Source organism: Panthera onca, chromosome B4 (assembly GCF_046562875.1).
Source record: "Panthera onca isolate mPanOnc1 chromosome B4, mPanOnc1 haplotype 2, whole genome shotgun sequence".
Lineage (NCBI taxonomy): Eukaryota > Metazoa > Chordata > Mammalia > Carnivora > Felidae > Panthera > Panthera onca.
The window spans coordinates 42,328,296-42,347,216 of NC_138345.1; the positions used below are offsets into that span (position 1 = coordinate 42,328,296).

The 18,921-nt window shown below is 42.4% G+C and overlaps 1 protein-coding gene across 9 annotated transcripts in view; it reads left to right on the forward strand.

Annotated features, from left to right (window-relative positions):
* The window catches only part of SLC2A3 (solute carrier family 2 member 3), an 88,752-nt gene that overhangs the window by 8,406 nt on the left and 61,425 nt on the right, over positions 1-18,921 (forward strand). For 5 of the 9 annotated variants that reach the window (XM_060658479.3, XM_060658476.3, XM_060658477.3 and 2 more), the window contains exon 3: positions 15,075-15,173. The exons of the other annotated variants lie outside the window; for them this stretch is intronic. In XM_060658479.3, coding sequence (XP_060514462.1) covers positions 15,075-15,173 — 99 coding nt within the window. The remainder of the gene's footprint in view (positions 1-15,074; positions 15,174-18,921) is intronic. 9 annotated transcript variants of the gene reach the window in all.

The following is an 18,921-nucleotide window of genomic DNA, read 5'->3' on the forward strand; positions in this document are numbered from 1 at the left end:
GTAAGTACAGTTGGAATTAACCAAGGGCTGGGATCTTACCAAGGAATACAACGGGAGGGGAAGGAGTGCCAGAGTCGCAGGTTGTGCAAAGGAGCCTGTAGAGGGACGAATGAAATGATTCAAGCTGGGTGATGTCGCAAATAAAAACCGAAAAGTGCTCATCAGTGAAAAGTTGATGGGGTCGATGGCTTAGAGATCCTACTTGTATTATGAATTGTTAGGGGCGCCTGGGTGGCTCAGTCGGTTAAGCATCCAACTTCAGCTCAGGTCATGATTTCACACTCTGTGAGTTCGAGCCCCGCGTCAAGCTCTTTGCTGACAGCTCAGACCCTGGAACCATCTTCAGATTCTGTGTCTCCCTCTCTCTCTGCCCCTCCCCTGCTCATGCTCTGTCTCTCTCTGTCTCAAAAATAAATTAAAAAAAAATATTAAAAAATTTATGGGGCACCTGGATGGCTCAGTCGGTTGAGCATCCGACTTCAGCTCAGGTCATGATCTCACGGTTTGTGGGTTCGAGCCCCGCGTCGGGCTCTGTGCTGACAGCATGGAGCCTGGAGCCTGCTTTGGATTCTGTGTCTCTCTCTCTCTGTTCCTCCCCTGCTCTCACTGTCTCTCTCTGTCTCAAAAATAAATAAAATTAAAAAAAAAAAGAATGCAGAGGAGGTGATGGACAGTGTGAGATGCAAGAAAGAGGTTTTGGAAGGAATACGTCTATCATTAATGGCCAGGCCTGGGGTGTCACCATGGGATTAAGTGACTGAGGTGGGTTGGAAAATAAAATGACTGGAAATGAGTAGACAAGGAACTGAGAGCCCAGCACATTGTTTCCAGGGATGACAGAGTGCCTAGGAATGATGATGGTAGGAGGGGTGTAACCAAGAGAGTGAATCAGGTTTTAAAATGTCCAGGGAATGAGGGGAAGTAAGCCAGGAGATCAGCAGATGATTACAGTATCCTGATGGCATGTACCTCAAAGGATCCGAGTCTTGAGAAACTAGACGATAGAAGTTGTTTGGAAGTGACACTGTAGAGCTTCGTTAAGAATTACAAATGAAATGCTAACCCGGGCCGTAGTACTTTGACGGGAGTGAGAAACTCTGACTCGAAAGTTCAGAAAGGGGCTCATGGAAAAAATGGCATTTACGGGGGACTTTGAAAGGTGAAATGAATTTTGACAGAAATCGCTTTGGAAAGATATCGCCAGCCAGAGAAAATATTATTACGAAAGAAGAGGGAGTTAACACCGACTGTTCCGCCCATGACTGGTGTTTCTGCCATCGGGCCTGTTGCCGTGTTGTTAACTGCGGTAGGGTGTCAGTAGGCCACTAGGTGGCAGTGCATATCCTTGAGGATGTACAGCCCTCCTTGGGACTGTGGGTTTTTGTGAAGGCTGGAAATGAAAATCTAGCCCCAGCACTGCCGAGGGGAGGCAAGTGATGTGTGGATTGGTGTATTTAGTAAGGCTTCAAAGTGTTGTCATGGTCTTAGCATTAAAGGGGCAAAGCCGTCAAGAGAATAAACTTGAGAACATTTAGGCAAAAGATCAGGAAGAAGATGAAAGGAAGCTGTCTCAAGACAAAGGTATGATGTGTCAGAAGTAAAGGCCGCACTTTCTTATACCATACACAAAAATAAACTCAGTGAATGAAAGACCTGAATGTGGAAACTGAAGCCATAAAAACTTCTAGAGGAGAGCATAAGCAGTCATGTCTTTGACATCAGTCAGCCTTAGCAACATTTTCCTAGATCCGTCTCCTCCGGCAAGGGGAACCAAAGCAAAAATAAACTCTCGGGACTACACCAAAACAAAAAGATTTCCACAGAGAAGAAAATCACCAACAAAACGAGAAGGCAACCTACTGACTGGGAGAGGATGTTTGCAAATGGAGATGTGGTGTCTATATACAATGAAATAGTACTCTGCCATGAGAAAAGAAAGATCTTGCCATTTGCGAAAACACGGATGGACCTAGTGGGTATTATGCTAAGTGAAATAAGTCAGAGACAAACAAATACCATATGATTTCACTTCTACGTGGAACCTAAAACACAAATGAACAAACAAAGCGAAAGTGGACACACAGCGACAGAGAACACACTTCCGGTTTCCAGAAGGGAGGAGAGCACGAGGATGGGCAAAACGGGTGAAGGAGAGTGGCAGGGACAGGCTTCCAGTGATGGAATGAATCCATCATGGGGATGAAAGGCACAGCTTGGGGAATAGAGTCAACGGTATGATAACAGTGTCATATGGTGACAGATGAACTTCACTTCCTGTGGTGAGTGTAGCTTGTCATTCAGACTTGTGGAATCACTTTGTTGTATACCTGAAACTAGTGTAACACTGTGTGTCAACTCTACTTAAAAAAAAAAAAAAAAAAAGAAGTAAAGTCCCAAAGAAGGAAGCACAGAGAAGGGAAGAGACTTGCAGACCTGTGGTAACAGGGCGGGAAGTGGGTACCAGAGCAATACTGAAAGACAGAAGCAGTGGTCTCCTCCTCCTCCTAATTTTTTTTTTTTTTTTTTTTTTTTTACTTATTTACTCACAATTTGGAGAAGTTTTGAAAAACTACATACCCTTCTTACACATTTTTAAGTTAACAGCTAAGAAAAATTTTCGATGTTTAAATAGCTTCCGGGGATTAATTTTTCTGCTGTCTAGTATATGAAATACGTGCTTTCAGGGCCAATGCTGGACTTTCCAGTGCCTTTGTGCAAATTTGGAAATGAATTCCCTGGGGAAAAAAAAAAAGAATGGGCAGATTTTCTAGGGATGGGGCCCTGTGCAAAGAAAAAAGGCGCATCCCCTGTTGGCCAAGGAGCAGGGCCTGGCCAGTGGGATGCAGACTATATTTCAGCCTCTACTTACCCCAGGAAACTGCACAACTGGGTTTCACCCTCCACCTGCCGCTCAACCACACAGCCATCCACACGGCCTTGTAGATTTTTTTGGCGTATAAAAACCTTTGCAGAAATACAGACTAAATGGAAAAGCCAGGAAGCCCATTCACACTTATGTTCTGTCAAAAAAAGTCTTAAGTTGTTTCATTTCAAATAAAAATGCTAATTTATATCCCTGTGTCAACCATCATACTTAGTTCTAAGACAAACAGATGCTGTGGAACTTTGCTTCGGGTTTCTTTGCCAGTTGCTGCTTCTAAAACGTCAGCACACTTAAGACTCACTTGGAAGAGTCACTTGTTAATACAAATTTCGTGGTCCCACCCTACTGGCATTCTGAGACTCGGCAGGTCTAGGGAGGAGCTGGACATTTGCTTGTCTTCCAAGCTCCCAGGAGATGCCCACGTGGTCCCTCCATGGATGATCACACTTTGAATAACACTGGATGAAATAAGGCATTGGCTGCTTTAATATTTCCCGTCAATGCCATAATGACTGTCACAGTGCTGTCCCTGAGGAGCGATGTGCTCTCAGATTTTGCCTGTTGCACCACTGTAAAAATTTAAGATAGGTTAGAGATTAGCTTTTCTCTTGCCGAGTAGGTGAAAGTAGTGACAAGTGGGAAAGAAAAAAGAGCAAACCTTTTTTTTTTAAGTTTATGTATTTATTTTGAGAGAGAGAGACAGAGAGAGCCTGTGTGTGAGCAGGGGAGGGGCATAAAGAGAGGGAGAGACAGAATACAAAGCAGGCTCCATGCTGTCAGCATAGAGCCCAACTCGAGGCTCGAACCCATGAACCATCAGCTCATGACCCGAGCCAAAGTCAGATGCTTAACAGGCTGAGCCACCCAGGTGCACCAAACTAGGCACACATTCTTAAGAAAAGCAGTCTTATGAAAGAAAACACATGAAAGTTGGAGATCAGGAAAATTTTTCATTAAAAATGGGTTGGAAGGGCTAAGTGAAATAAGCCATACAGAGAAAGACAGATACCATATGTTTTCACTCTTATGTGGATCCTGAGAAATTTAACAGAAACCCATGGGGGAGGGGAAGGGAAAAAAAGAGGTTAGAGTGGGAGAGAGCCAAAGCATAAGAGACTCTTAAAAACTGAGAACAAACTGAGGGTTGATGGGAGGTGGGAGGGAGGGGAAGGTGGGTGATGGGTATTGAAGAGGGCATCTTTTGGGATGAGCACTGGGTGTTGTATGGAAACCAATTTGACAATAAATTTCATATATTGGGAAAAAAAATGGGTTGGAAGGGAAGGAAGGGGTGAGTAGGTCCTGCGTAGGGGATTTTGGAGGCAGTGAAACCATGCTGTATGATACAGAGGGGAGATACAAGTCATTATACATTTATCCAAACACCAAGAGTAAACCCTAATGTAAACTGTGGACGTTGACTGATAATGATGTGCCACTATAGGTTCATCAACTGTAACAAATGTAACATTCTGGGGAGGGATGTTGGTAATGGATCTTGAAACAAACAAACCAAAAAACAATAGGGGCGCCTGGGTGGCTCAGTCGGTTAAGCCTCGGACTTCAGCTCAGGTCACGATCTCATGGTTCATGGATTCAGCCCCTCATCAGGCACTGCGCTAACAACTGAAACCTGCTTCCTGAACCCTGTTTTGTATCCTGTGTCTCCTTCGCTCTGTGTCCCTCCCCCACTCGCGCTCTGCCTCTCTCTCTCTCTCTCAGAAATAAATAAACATTAAAAAAGAAAATTAAAAAAAACAAACCAAAAGCCCTGTCATCAGAAAATAAATAAGCACTGCAATTGACATAACTATCTTAAAAGGGTGTAACTCATGTTGGGTTGCCTAATGTCCAGAGTGGGAGGTAAGGGGTTACCCAAGGAAGTGATGAAGTCATTTTACTGAGCAAATGACACTCTTCGATTTCCAACACTACAAACAAAGAGAAAGGCCTCTGAGGGAAAGTCCACCTGTGGGATGAACTGTCTACTGACCTCTGGCAAGTAACCTTCACTTCCGGGGCTTTGTGGCCCTCGGCACCAACAGCTCAGAACTTTACGATTTCCAAAGCACTTTAATGTAGGTTATTTAATCCTCTCAATAACTCCATGCCTAGCTCTGATGCTACAGAACTAATCCATAAAGCACAAATCAGCCAAGGTATACAGGTTTATAATAGGCCCTTTCACTTTATACAATAAATTCTTTCAAACATCTGAAGCTGCAAAGTATAAAACGAATTCTTTGTCATAATGGAAGCTATTGTATGCTTAAAACATAACAATTTATGACTTTTTCGATATCCACTAGCAGATTTTCTTTTATAATTATGTTTCATTCACTACCAAGTATTTTTTCCTATTTTTCATTGCTATAGCTGAGAGAGATGGACGGGGGCAGGGAATGACCCAGAAGTATGGTGGGTGACTGGGATAATGTACACGTGTAATCGACACAGATAATTGAAAATTAATAGCATCATATTCCTCAGCCTAAGAAGGCACGGAGAGCTTTTATTTACTGATAATTGCATTAGGTACTTTGCCACTTTTTCCGATTTAATCCTCTTGACAATGTATGAGATGGAATAGAACTTCAGCTCCCTGGTTACGGTTGTTGCCAGAGAAAATAGTTTTTCCGTGTAGGTATGTCTCAAACATTGCATGGGCACATTAACACTATAAAAAGTATTCATTATTCATTTGAAATTCAAACGTAACAGCATTCTGTTTGGTTTTTGCTAAATCTGGCAACTCTTCCTGTTTCTGTTACCCCTCATGCTTAGAATGAATTACTTTTCTTCAAAAAACACATTGCAAAAAAAAACCCACTTTGCAACACATTACAGTCCTTCAACGAATTGCCTACCTAATAAAGGCCTATCTCAGAGATACTGCAGGTGCAGTTCCAGCCAGCACAGTAAAGCGTATATCACAATCAGCTAAGTCGGATGAATTTTATGGTTTCCCGGTGCATATAAAAGTTATACGTACACGATACTATAGTCTATTAAGTGTGCGCTAGCTTCATGGCTGAAAAACACAATGTACATTCCTTAATTAGAAAAATACTTCAGGGGGCTCCTGGGTGGCTCAGTTGTCAAGCATCCAACTCTTTCAGTTCCGGTCATGATCTCACAGTTCATGAGTTCCAGTCCCACGTGGGGCTGACAGGCAGAGCCTGTTTGGGATTCTCTGTCTCCCTTTCTCTGCCCCTCCCCGGCTCATGCACTCTTGCTTGCTTGCTCTTTCTCTCAAAACTAAATAAACATTTTTTTTTTTTTTAATACCGTAGGGGCACCTGGGTGGCTCAGTTGGTTAAGTGTCCGAATTGTGATATTGGCTCAGGTCATGATCCCGGGGTCATGGGATCGAGCCCTGCATTGGGCTCTTCACTGAGTGTGGAGCCTGCTTGAGATTCTCTCTCTTCCTTCTCCTCTCCACCCCGCTAAAATAAATTTTAAGAAAAAAAGTTCTTTAGGGGTACCTGGGTGGCTCAGTCTGTTGGGTGTCTGACTTCCGTTCAGGTCATGATCTCACGGTTTGTGAGTTCAAGCCCCGCATCGGGCTCTGTGCTGACAGCTCGGAGCCTGGAGCCTGCTTCGGATTCTGTGTCTCCCCCTCTCTCTGCTCCTCCCCTGCTCATGCTCTGTCTCTCTCTATCTCTCAATAATGAATAAACGTTTAAAAAAATTATTAAAAAAAGAAAAAAAAGTACTTTATGGCTTAGAAATGCTAACCATTCTCTGAACTTTTTGCTGGTGGAGGGTGTTGCCTTGATGTTGATGACTGATCAGGGTGGTGGTTGCTAAAGAATGGGGTAGTTATGGCTCTTTCTTTCTTTCTTTCTTTCTTTCTTTCTTTCTTTCTTTCTTTCTTTCAATAAGTTGTAGGCCCAATGTGGGGCTTGAACTTAAGAATCCTAGATCAAGAGTTTCATGCTCAGGGTGCCTGGTGGCTCAGTTGGTTAAGCGTCTGACTCTTGACTTCAGCTTAGCTCATATCTCAGTGTTTGTGAGATCAAGCCCCACATCAAGCCTTGTGCTGACAGCATGGAGCCTGCTTGGGATTCTCGCCCTCTCCGACTCTCTCTGCCCCTCCCCTTCTAGATCTCTCTCTCTCTCTCTCTTTCTCTCTCTAAAAATAAACTTGGGGAAAAAAAGAGTTGCATAGTCTACCAACTGCCAGATGGGCACCCGTGGCATTTTCTTAAAATAAGAAAACAGTGAAGTTGGCCCCATTGATTGACTCCTTTCACAAATGATTGCTCTGTAGCATGCGATGCCGTTTGATAACATTTCACCCACAGTACAACTTCTTTCAAAATTGGAACCAGTCCTCTCACACCCTGCTGCTGCTCTATCAGCTCAGATATATGTAATGTTCGAAATCGGTTGTGGTCATTTCAACAGGCTTCACAGCGTCTTCAACAGGAGTAGATGCCATCTTGAGAAACCACTTTCTTTGCTCATCCGCGAGAGGCAACTCCTCATCTGTTCAAGGTTTATCTTGAGATTCCAGAAACTCGGTCGCAGCTTCAGGCTCCACTTCCGATGTAGTTCTCTTGCTGTTTCTACCACACCTGCAGGTCCTTCTCCACCGAGGGCTTGAACTTCTCAAAGTCATCAAAGAGATTTGGAATCACCATCTTCCAAACTCCTGTTCACGTTGATACTTCAACCCTTTCCCACGAATCACAGATGTTCTTAATGGCATCTAAAATGGTAAATCCCTTCCAGAAGGTTTTCAATTTACTTTGCCAAGATCCATTGGAGGAATCACTGTCTCTGCTAGCTAAAGCCTCACAAAATGTATTTCTTTTTTCTTTTTTTCTTTTACTTTTTTTAATGTTTATTCATTTTTGAAAGACAGAGAGAGACAGAGCACAGGCAGGGGTGGGCGGAGAGAGAGGGGGACACAGAATCTGAAGCAGGCTCCAGGCTCTGAGCTGCCAGCACAGAGCCTGACGCGGGGCTCAAACCCAAAAGCCATGAGATCATGACCTGAGCCGAAGTCGGACGCTTAACCGACTGAGCCACCAGGTGCCCCACAAAATGCATTTCTTAAATAAGACTTGAAGTAGACTTATTCTTCGATATGCGCCCTGCAGAATGGCTGTTGTGCTAGCAGGCGTGAAAACAGCAGGAATCTCATCGGACATCTCCATCGGAGCTCCTGGGTGACCAGGTGCGTTGTCAATGAACAGTCGTGTTTGGAAAGAAGTCTTTTCTTCTGAGGAGTAGGTCTCAGCGGTGGGTAAGATATTCAGTAAACCATGTTGTAAATAGATGTGCTGTCTTCCAGGCTTTGCTCTTCCAGTTACAGAGCACAGGCAGAGTCGAGTTAGAATTCTTGAGGCCCTGGGACTTCCAGAATGTGCACGAGCACTGGCTTCAGCTTAGTCACCAGCCGCATTACCCCTTGCAAGAGAGTCAGCCTGTCCTCTGAAACTTCGAGGCCAGGCACCGACTTCTCCTCTGTAGCTATGAAAGTCCTAGGTGTCATCTTCTCTCCGTAGAAGGCCGTCTGTCTACACTGAAGTTCGGTTGGCTGTTTAGCGTGGCCGCCTTCATTAATTATCCGAGCTAGGTCTTCTGGACAAGTTGCTGCAGCTTCTACGTTAGCACTTGCTGCCTCACCGTGCACTTTTATGTTATAGAGATGACTTCTTCCCTCAAACCCCCTGAACCAACCTCTGTTAGCTTCAGACTTTTCTTCTGCGGCTTCCTCGTCTCTCTCAGCCTTCATTGGATTGAAGAGACTTAAGGCCTTGCTCTGGATTAGGCTTCGGCTTAAGGAAATATGATGGCTGGTTTGATCCTCTATCCAGACCTCTAAAACTTTTTCCATTATCAGCAATAAGGCTGTTTCATTTCCTTATCATTTCTGCGTTCACTGGAGTAGCACTTTTCATTTCCTTTTCATTTCCGAGAATTTTTCCTCTGCATTTATAACCCTTTGATGCAAGAAGCCTGTCTGAACTTTGAACATGCCTTCCTCACTAAGCTTCATCATTGCTAGCTTTTGATTTAAAGTGAGAGATGTGCAACTCTTCCTTTCACTTGAACAGTTAGAGACTATTGTAGGGTTATTAAGTGGCCTAATTTCAATATTGTCGTGTCTTGGGGAATTTGTGTCTTGGGGAGTAGGGAGGCCCAAGGAGAAGGAGAGAGTTGGGGGAATGGTCAGTCAGTGGAGCAAGTCAGGACGCACACATTTATCCATTAAGTTCACCATCTTATATGGCACGGCTTGGGGCACCCCAGAACAATTACAGTAGTAATATCAAAGATCACCGATCACAGGTCACCAAAAGAAGTATGATAATAACGACAAATTTTGAAATATTGTGAGAATTACCAAATGTGACAGAGATATAAAGTGAGCAAATGCTGTTGGAAAAATGGTGCCAATAGACTTGTTCAACACACTGTTGCCACAAACCGTCAGTTTATAAAAAACACAGTATCTTCAAAGCACAATAAAGCAAAATGCAATTAAAAAAAAAAAAGGTATGCCTGTAATTTTGTCCTACTGACGATTATATTGGCAGAGGAGCCAAAAGTTAGAGGCAGAGGGTTGTTAATGCTTTAGATAACTTTTACAGGACTCTACTGCGGGAACTGTAGGAAATCCCAGAAATTTACTTCTACTATTCCAAGATTTTTCTGAGGCTCGAGTCCTCAGTCCTAACTTCAGTGGAGAATGATTTATTTCTCTTTATGGATCAACCTGATGAATAGACATGTTGGTGAAATCTTACAATGAGAATTGTAAATTTTTTAAATTGGAAGAGACTTTACAGATCATGTAATTTTTGCAGTTTCCAGAACCGGGCTCTGACTCTCTCTTTATTTTTTTTTTATTTTGTTAAGTTTATGTATTTTGGGAGAGTATGAGAGCAAGCACAAGTGGCAGAGGAGCAGAGAGAGAGGGAGAGGGGATCCCAAGCAGGCCCAGTGCTGTCAGTACGGAGCCTGACATGGGGTTCAAACTCAGGAACCATGAGATCATGGCCCGAGCCAAATCAAGCCTCAGACATTTAACCGGCTGAGCCACCCACGCGCCCCTGACTCTGATTCTTAAGCAAGAGCCATTGTCTCCAGGACTTTGCAGGTGGGGTTTCCCATGCCTACTGCCAGGGAGTGTCAGCACACCTTACCTTTCCCCTCTTCTTGCCTATGCTCCCTCCCAGACACCTCTCCCTGTCTGAGTACCAAACATTCCAAATGTTTTTTGTTCTTAGGTTGTAATATGTTATCTATGGCTCCAAAGTGGCGGTGATAAAGGAGAAGGAAAGTGATATGGAACAATCAGAGATGAAAATAAACATGCCCCAGACATGAGACAATCCCCTTGGTGAAACTGTGACAGGCCTGAAGAAGTCTAGTTCTTCCCAGTGAGGGAGAGAGAGACAGGAGAAGGTCAGTCTGCACAGGCTCCTTGTAGTGGCTAAACGTGAGGTTATTCTTCCAAAACCAATAGGATTCAAGGCTGTGAATGCTAAAGGACAGTAAATGTCAAGTTAGTCAGCACCTGATCTCTAATGAATATGTAACCTTGCCTTTGTTGTGGAGAAACGAACTGAGATTAGCTGAAATATTTTCTAAAAGACTTTCTTCTACAAGGAGGGTCACCAGCTCTCAGAAAGGGTTTTCTCCATGATCAGATAGGACATGTCTAGAAGCTTACAGTGGCTTTAATCCATAATACATCTCTATGGGTATACAGAGATTAGTGCCAAAGACTCAATATATAATAGTTGATCAGTAAATGTTTATTGAATAAACACCCCCAGGTCAGGTTCTGTATTATTTTTCCTGCTTTGTCACAACTATTTCTATGGATTATTTTTGTTGTCTGTAGTTTAGGAAAAACAAAATCAAACAAGTAATCATACCATCTGCCTCTCAGGGAAATTTACTTGAAAATAGAGGTTTACATCAGATGTACGTATTAAGTCCTTTCATGCCTGATATTCTTTTTTTTTTTTAGATTTCATTTATTTAAAAAAATATATTTAAAAAAATTTTTTTTAATGTTTATTTATTTTTGAGACAGAGAGAGACACAGCATGAGCAGGGAAGGGGCAGAGAGAGAGGGAGACACAGAATGTGAAGCAGGCTCCAGGCTCTGAGCTGTCAGCACAGAGCCCGACGCAGGGCTCGAACTCACGAACTGTGAGATCATGACCTGAGCCGAAGTCGGATGCTTAACCAACTGAGCCACCCAGGCGCCCCTAAAAAAAAATTTTTTTTAATGTTTATTCATTTTTGAGAGACAGAGAGAGAGACAGAGCATGGGTGGGGGAGAAGCAGAGAGAGAGGGAGACACAGAATCTGAAGCAGGCTCTAGGCTCTGAGCTGTCAGCACAGAGCCCGACTCAGGGCTTGAATTCACTAACCTGATCATGACCTGAGCTGAAGTTGGACGCTTGACTGACTGAGCCACCCAGGCGCCCATGTAAGATTTATTTAAGTAATCTCTACATCGAGTGTGGGGCTTGAACCACAACCCCGAGATCAAGAGTCGCGTGCTCCTTTGACCAAGCCAGCCAGGCCCCCAATCTTTACCTGATATTCTGAGCCCACCTTCCAGTCATCACCCTCTGTTAGTATGAAAGCCCCTAACTAGTTTTAGTAATCTTAGTAATCTTGCTAAAATTTGTGCTCATGTTATTAGAGTGCTGAACCTGCTAGCTGTCTCTGGTACTCAGAATAAAGTCCAAACTCCTTCACCTAGCATATTAAGCCTTTTGTGATATGATCCCTACTTAACTTCCCGGCCTCTTCTCATCCCTTGGCCCTCTACACTTCAGCCATGCAGACATTTTGGCAGGTTCACAAACATACCATACTCTATCCTTCGAGATCTTTCTCACACGGTACCCTCAACCTAGAACACTATTTTCTCCTATCTCTCTCCCTCCTAAATTGTCAGGCCTTCAGGTCTTTCTCAACTTATCTTCTCAAAGAGGAAACCTTCCTGGTCACTACCACACCCTTCCTTCTGCCTGAATTTTGTATCTCTTCCCCAAGTCCCCCATGCAAGACCGGAAGTCATGCACTGCTGAGGGTGGGGGGGGCGGTTTATTCACATAACTCTGTCGTGCATGGTGACATGGGGTGTGCAGACACGATCTGCACAGTCATGTGGGGTCATCATGGGAGTTGATGAGTCTTTTAAGTCTCCCGTGTTTCCATCTCTCATAAGTCTGATAATTCAGTACTGACACGGCCTATTGCCATTCTGCCCCACACGAGGGCTCCTTTACAATTCTAGGCCCTGTACTGAGTGCTGGGAGAAAACGAAGGGAAACTAAAGAAATTAATGTGTATATTCAATTTTAAAACATAACAAGGTTGTGGATAGTCCCATAATGGAACTGTAAATGTCAAAAAAAAAAAAAAAAGTTCTGTGTAAGTACTCCAGAGAGATTATTGTTTCTGGGCATTGGAAAGAGCACAAGTGGAGGGACATTTGAGCTGGGCCTTGAAGGGATGGCCACTGGCAGATACAGTAAATAACCATGTTTCAGACAGAGAAAATATAACACAAAGAGTATAAAGGTAGTCTGTGTGACCCGATTAGATAGGAGTGAATGAGGAGGCTGGAAATAAAGTCAGTGGTGGAGGGTTTTGAGTGCTTCATTAATCAATATGAATTTTATATTGTAGGCAGCAGTCATTGAAGAGGTTTGGTACAACCAGTGATATAATTAGTTCTGTTTAAAAATATTTTTCACTATTATTTTTTACTACCAAACAAAGCACACCTATTCTTTTTTTTCTCTCTTCATTTGTTCCACAAAAATATATATCAGATAAAGCAAATAATCCCACTCACTAGAGTTAACCATTTCGTATAATGCTCCATATTTTTCCTGTGCACATGTGCATGTGTTTATGTATAACTTATTCATTCCTAAGAATGAGATCATTCTCGTCTTTTATGTTTATTTATTTATTTATTTATTTATTAACGTTTATTTATTTTTGAGACAGAGAGAGATAGAGCATGAACGGGGGAGGGTCAGAGAGAGAGAGGGAGACACAGAACCTGAACCAGGCTCCAGGCTCTGAGCTGTCAGCACGGAGCCCGACACCGGGCTTGAACTCACGGACCTCGAGTTTGTGACCTGAGCTGAAGTCGGCCACCTAACCGACTGAGCCACCCAGGAGCCCCTATGTTTATTTATTTTGAAAGAGAGAGAGCACATGCACACACGAACAGGGTATGGGCAGAAGAGAGGGAGTGAGAGAATCCCAGGCAGGCTCTGTGCTGTCAACGCAGAGGTTGATGCAGGGCTCAGTCTCACAAACCTTGAGATCATAATCTGAGCCACGATCAAGAATCCCGATGCTCCACTGACTGAGCCACCCAGGCACCCCAGAAAGGAGATCATTCCAACCATGCTTTTGGCCACTGCCTTTTTGGAAGTAATAAGTATCTTCTATGAGGAGGCAGATCACACAAACATGATCAACTGCAACAAAAACGTGAGCATATGTAACTATATCCTACTTCACTAATAACATTCAACATAGAAATGATACCCTATTTTTACCTATGAGACGAGACAAATTTAAAAGAATGATCAATATTTAGTTTTGGCAGGGATATAACAAGACACTCTTTATGGATGTGGTGGGAATAAGAATCAGGACTTTAGGAAAGGGAAACCTAGCAATTCTATTCAGAATTTAAAGTATATCTACCTTTGAGGGACACCTGGGTGGCTCAGTCAGTTAAGCATCTGACTCTTGATTCCGGCTCAGGTCATGATCTGGCGGTTTGTGGGCTCAAGCCCTCCACCGGGCTCTGTGCTAACAGCGCAGATCTCTGCTTGGCATCTTCTCTGTCACCCTTTCTCTCTGCTCCTCTCCCACTCCCAAGCATATGTGCGTGCTCTACCTCTCTCTCAAAATAAATATGCTTCAAAACTTTTAAAAAAATCTGTATCTACCTTTGAAATAACAATGTCGTATCTGTAAACTTTTCCTATAAGATTCTCTGAGAGACGTTCATAGTATAAATGCACAAAGACGTTTATTGCAGACTTATTTGCGATAGAAGTGCATCCTAAAGGAACGATAAATTGTGGTGTCCCCTACCATATTATGGGCTACTGTGTAGCATATCGAAATGTACTGATACAAAAAGAATGTAGAAACCGTTCTACAAATCGTACATCTAGACAAGCAGAAAGCATGGGTATGCATTCGTCTATAACGTGTGTATGTATATGTGTGCTCATGTGTTGTGTATTACACCCCCAAAGTTGAACCCTTGTTAATGTCTATAACGTCTGTATGTATATGTGTTGTGTATTACACCCCCAAAGTTTAACCCTTGTTAATCTTGAAATTGAACAGGAATGCAGTGAGTCTTTCACTTTTTACTTTTCATATTTTTAAGTAAAAAAATACATTTACAAAAATGAACATACGTTATTTTAAAAATACACAGTGAAGAAGGGCACCTGGCTGGCTCAGTCAGTAGAGCATGTGATCTTGATCTCAGAGCTGTGAATTTGAGCCCTGTGTTGGGCATAGAGCTTACCTGGAAAAAAAAAGAAAAAAAGGTAAAATATACAGTGGAGAGAGGCGCCTGGGTGGCTTAGTTGGTTAAGCGTCCGACTCTTGATTTCGGCTTACGTGATGATCTCACGGTTTGCAGGTCGGAGTCCTGCGATGGGCTCTATGCTGACAGCGTGGAACCTGCTTGGGATTCTGTCTCTCTGCCCCTCCCCCACTTGTGCTCCGGTGCACGAGTATGTGCATGCTCTCTCTCAAAATAAATAAATAAAACATTAAAATATATATATACAGGGAAGAAGCATATACCTAGACATGTTTCCTTTTTTCTTTTTTTAAAACCATTTTTTTTTTAATGTTTATTTTCGAGAGAGAGAGAGACAGAGTGCAAGCAGGAGAGGGGCAGAGGGAGAGGGAGACACAGAATCCCAAGCAGGTTCCCAGCTCCAAGCTGTCAGCACAGAGCTGCACTCTGGGCTTGAACTCATGAACCACTAGATCATGACCTGGGCTGAAGCTGGATGCTTAACCAACTGAGCCACCCAGGCGCCCCTACCTAGACATGTTTTCAAGTCCATATATATACTTATATTTTATTATTTTTAATAAGGACATAGTATTTTATTGATACCTATACTATTTATTCCTTCTGCAGTTATTGAGAGCCTATTCTACGGCAGATACCAAGCCGGGCATTGAAGGAAACAACAAGCACTTAAAACAGATTAACAGAGAAGGGTCTTCTTTAGGAAGAGTGAGTAGGGAAGTCCTTTCTCAGTAGTGACATGGAAGCTGGGACCTAAAAAAAATATGCTAGCCATGGGAGAAAAAAGCATTCTTGGCAGAGGGAACATATATAGACAGCCCTAAGGTGCAAGAGAGCTTGGTGTTTCCTGGGGAATTGAAAATAGTATCGATGTAGTTGTGACTGGTATGTTAGGGAGAATATATAGTGCAAGGTGAGATTATAGGTAACATTTTTTTTTTAAGGTGGCTCCACGCCCAGTGTAGGGCTTGAACTCAGGACCCTGAGATTAAGAGTTGTGTGCTCTACTGTGCTGACAGCTCAGAGCCTGGAGCCTGCTTCAGATTCTGTGTCTCCCTCTCTCCCTGCCTCTCCCCTACTCACACTCTGTCTCTCTCTCTCAAAAATAAATAACGTATACAGGGGCGCTTCGGTGGTTTAGTTGGTAAAGCGTCCGACTTTGGCTCAGGTCATGATCTTACAGTTCATGAGTTCAAGCCCCCCATCGGGATTTGCACTAACAGTGCAGAGGCCGCTTCAGATCTTCTGTCTCCCTCTCTCTCCTCCCCTCCCCGGCTCCCACACACGTTCTCCTTCTCTTTCTCGAAATAATAAATAAACACTTAAAAAAAATAATAAAATGAATGTTTACAAACTTTACATGTATTGCAAGTGTCTATTTTCTTTTTTTTTTTTTTTTTTTAATTTTTTAAATGTTTATTGTTTTTTGAGAGAGAGAGAGAGAGCACGGGTAGGGGAGGGGCAGAGAGAGGGAGACAGAATCCCAAGCAGGCTTCATGCTGTCAGCACAGACAGGCACCCTGCAAGTGTCTATTCTCCAAAACCTTAGCCAGGCCTGGGGATTGTCAGTCATCATACTTTTTAACAATCTCGGTAGGGAGAACAAAAGCAAAAACAAAACCCTTTTTCTTTTCATTTGTTTTGTTCCTAAGTTTGGATGTCTTTTTGTTTTGGCCATTACTGAATCTTCCTGTACACGTGCTTGTTCCTGTGCTTGGCCTGTTATTGTCTTTCATTGTTCACTTTCTTTTATTGCTATGAAAGAGCTCTTTGTATATTATGAAAATTAAGCCTTTGTCATATGAGTTGCACACTTCTTTGCCAATTTTTTTAAATTTTATTTATTTATTTATTTAGTTTTAATTTTTTTATGTTTATTCATTTTTGAGAGAGAGAGATAGAGTGCGAGCAGGGGAGGGGCAGAGAGAGAGAGAGAGAGAGAGAGAGGGAGACACAGAATCAGAAGCAGGCTCCAGGCTCTGAGCTGTCAGCACAGAGCTCGATACGGGGGCTCGAACTCCTGAACGGTGAGATCATGACCTGAGCCGAAGTCGGACGCTTAACCGACTGAGCCATCCAGGGGCCCCTTAATTTATTTTAATTAATTAATTTATTTATTTTGAGAGAGAGAGAAAGAGCAAGTCAGGGAGGGGCAGAGAGAGGGGAGAGAGAATCCCAAACAGGGTGTGCACTGACCCTATGCAGGCTGATGCAAGGCTCAAAGCCGCCAGCCATGAGGTCATGATCTGAGACAAGTCGGATGCTTAACTAACTGAGCCACCCAGGTGCCCCAGTTTTTTGTTTTTTTTTTTTAATTTGATCATGTTTTATCACATAGAGAGTTTTAATTTTACGGGCACCTGGGTGGCTCAGGTGGTTGAGCACCCAACTCTTGATTTTGGCTCAGGTTATGATCTCACGGTTCTTGGGCTCAGGCCCCACACCGGGCTACCTGCTGGCAGTGCGGAGCCCGCTTGGGATTGTCTCTCTTTCTCTCTGTCTGCTACTCTCCAGCTTTCACCCCCTCCCAAAATAAATCAATAAACTTAAAAAAATGGAAAGTTTTCATTTTCTGTGGTCATGTTTATAAGGTTTACTCTTTATAACTTGCATGTTACAGGTTTTGCTGAGAACAGATCTGTATTTTAAAAAGGCGATTATAGTGATAATGAAGTATATGATTATACCTGGGGAAATTGAAGAAAATGGGACCAGTTGGTATTCACTGCAAATTGAAGCAGTGACTGACTATGAGCATGGGGAATAGAAGACAGATTTGAGGGACTTTTTTTTTTTTTAAATATAACAGCTTGATTGAGATACAGTTCATAGCATATAATTCACCTACTTAAAAAAAAAGTGTTACAATTCAAGGGTTTTTAGTATGTTCCCAGAGATTCACAACCATTAATCAATCTGAGAACATTTCATCACCCCCAAAGGGGCCCCACAACCATTAGCAGTCTTTCTGCATTCTTCCTTAACCTCTCCCAGCCCTTGGCAACCACTAAGGTACTTTCTGTCTCTCTAGATTTGCCCATACTGGACATTTCATGAATGGAACCATAAAGTACAAGACCTTTTGGGACTGGCCTCTTTGACTTAGCATATTTCAAGGCTCATCCATGTTGTAACATGTACTTCTTTCCTTTCTGTGGACAAATAATATTTAATTATACGATGATAATCCTGCATGTGTTTATCCATTGATCGCTTAATGAACACTTGGGGTTTTTTTTCCATTTTTGACTCTTATGAATGATACTGTTACGAACATTATTATATATTTTTTTATTTTGAGAGAGAGAGAGAGAGAGTATATGGCAAGCAGGGAATGGGGCAGAGGGGGAGAGGGAGAATCCCAAGTAGGCTCTGGGCTGTCAGCACAGAGCCTGATGCGGGGCTCAATCTCACAAACCATGAGATCATGGCTGAGCTGAGATCCAGAGTCAGACACTTAACCAACTGAGCCATTCAGGCGCCCCTGTTATGAACATTCATGTGCAAGTTTTTATGTGGACATAAGTTTTCAATTCCCTTGGGTATTTACATTGGAGTGAAATTGCTAGGTCATACAGTAATTCTGCGTTTAATTATTTTCCAAAGCACTGCACCATTTTACATATACACCAGCCATATGCGAGGATCCTCATTTCTCCATATCCTTGGAACAATTCTTATTTTGTCATTTTTATTATAGCTGTTCTAGTGCATATAAATTGGCATCTCAATATGAGTTTAATTTGCATTCCCTCAAAGACTGAAGATGTTTCTTGCTTATTGGCCATTGGTGCATCTTCTTTGAAGGCATGTCTGTTCAAGTCCTTTGCACATTTTTAATTGGATTATCTTTTGTTGAGTTGTAAATTCTTTTTTTTCTTTTTCTTTCTTTTTCTTTTTTGTGAGCTCTGTGCCCAATGTGGGACTTGAACTCACAACCCCAAGAGATCACAAGTCGCATGGTCTACTGACTGAGCCTGCCAGGTGCCCCGAGTTGTAATCTCTTGTATATTCTGTTTATGTTCTTTATCAGATATATGAATTATATTTTCTCATTGTATAGGTTGTTCTTTCACTTTCTTGATGGTATTCTTTGGTGTTTTGTTTTTGATGGTATTCTTTGAAACACAAAAGTTTTATGTTGATGCAGTTCACTTTATCAAATTTTTCTTTCCTTACTTGTACTTCTGATATTATAACACAAAAAGCTTTGTGTCTAACCCAAGTCAAAAGTGTTTATATTTAGATTTGTGAACCATTTTGAATTAATTTTTAAGTGAGGAAGGGATTCAACTTCATTTTTATGTTCATGGATATCCAGTTGTAATGGCACCATTTTCAAAATAAACTTTGATCTTATCAATAACTAAGCCAGTATTGAGGGACATTTTTTTTAAACTTTTTCTTTCTTTTTTTTTTTTTTTTTAATATTTCCAAGAGAGAGAGAAACAGAACA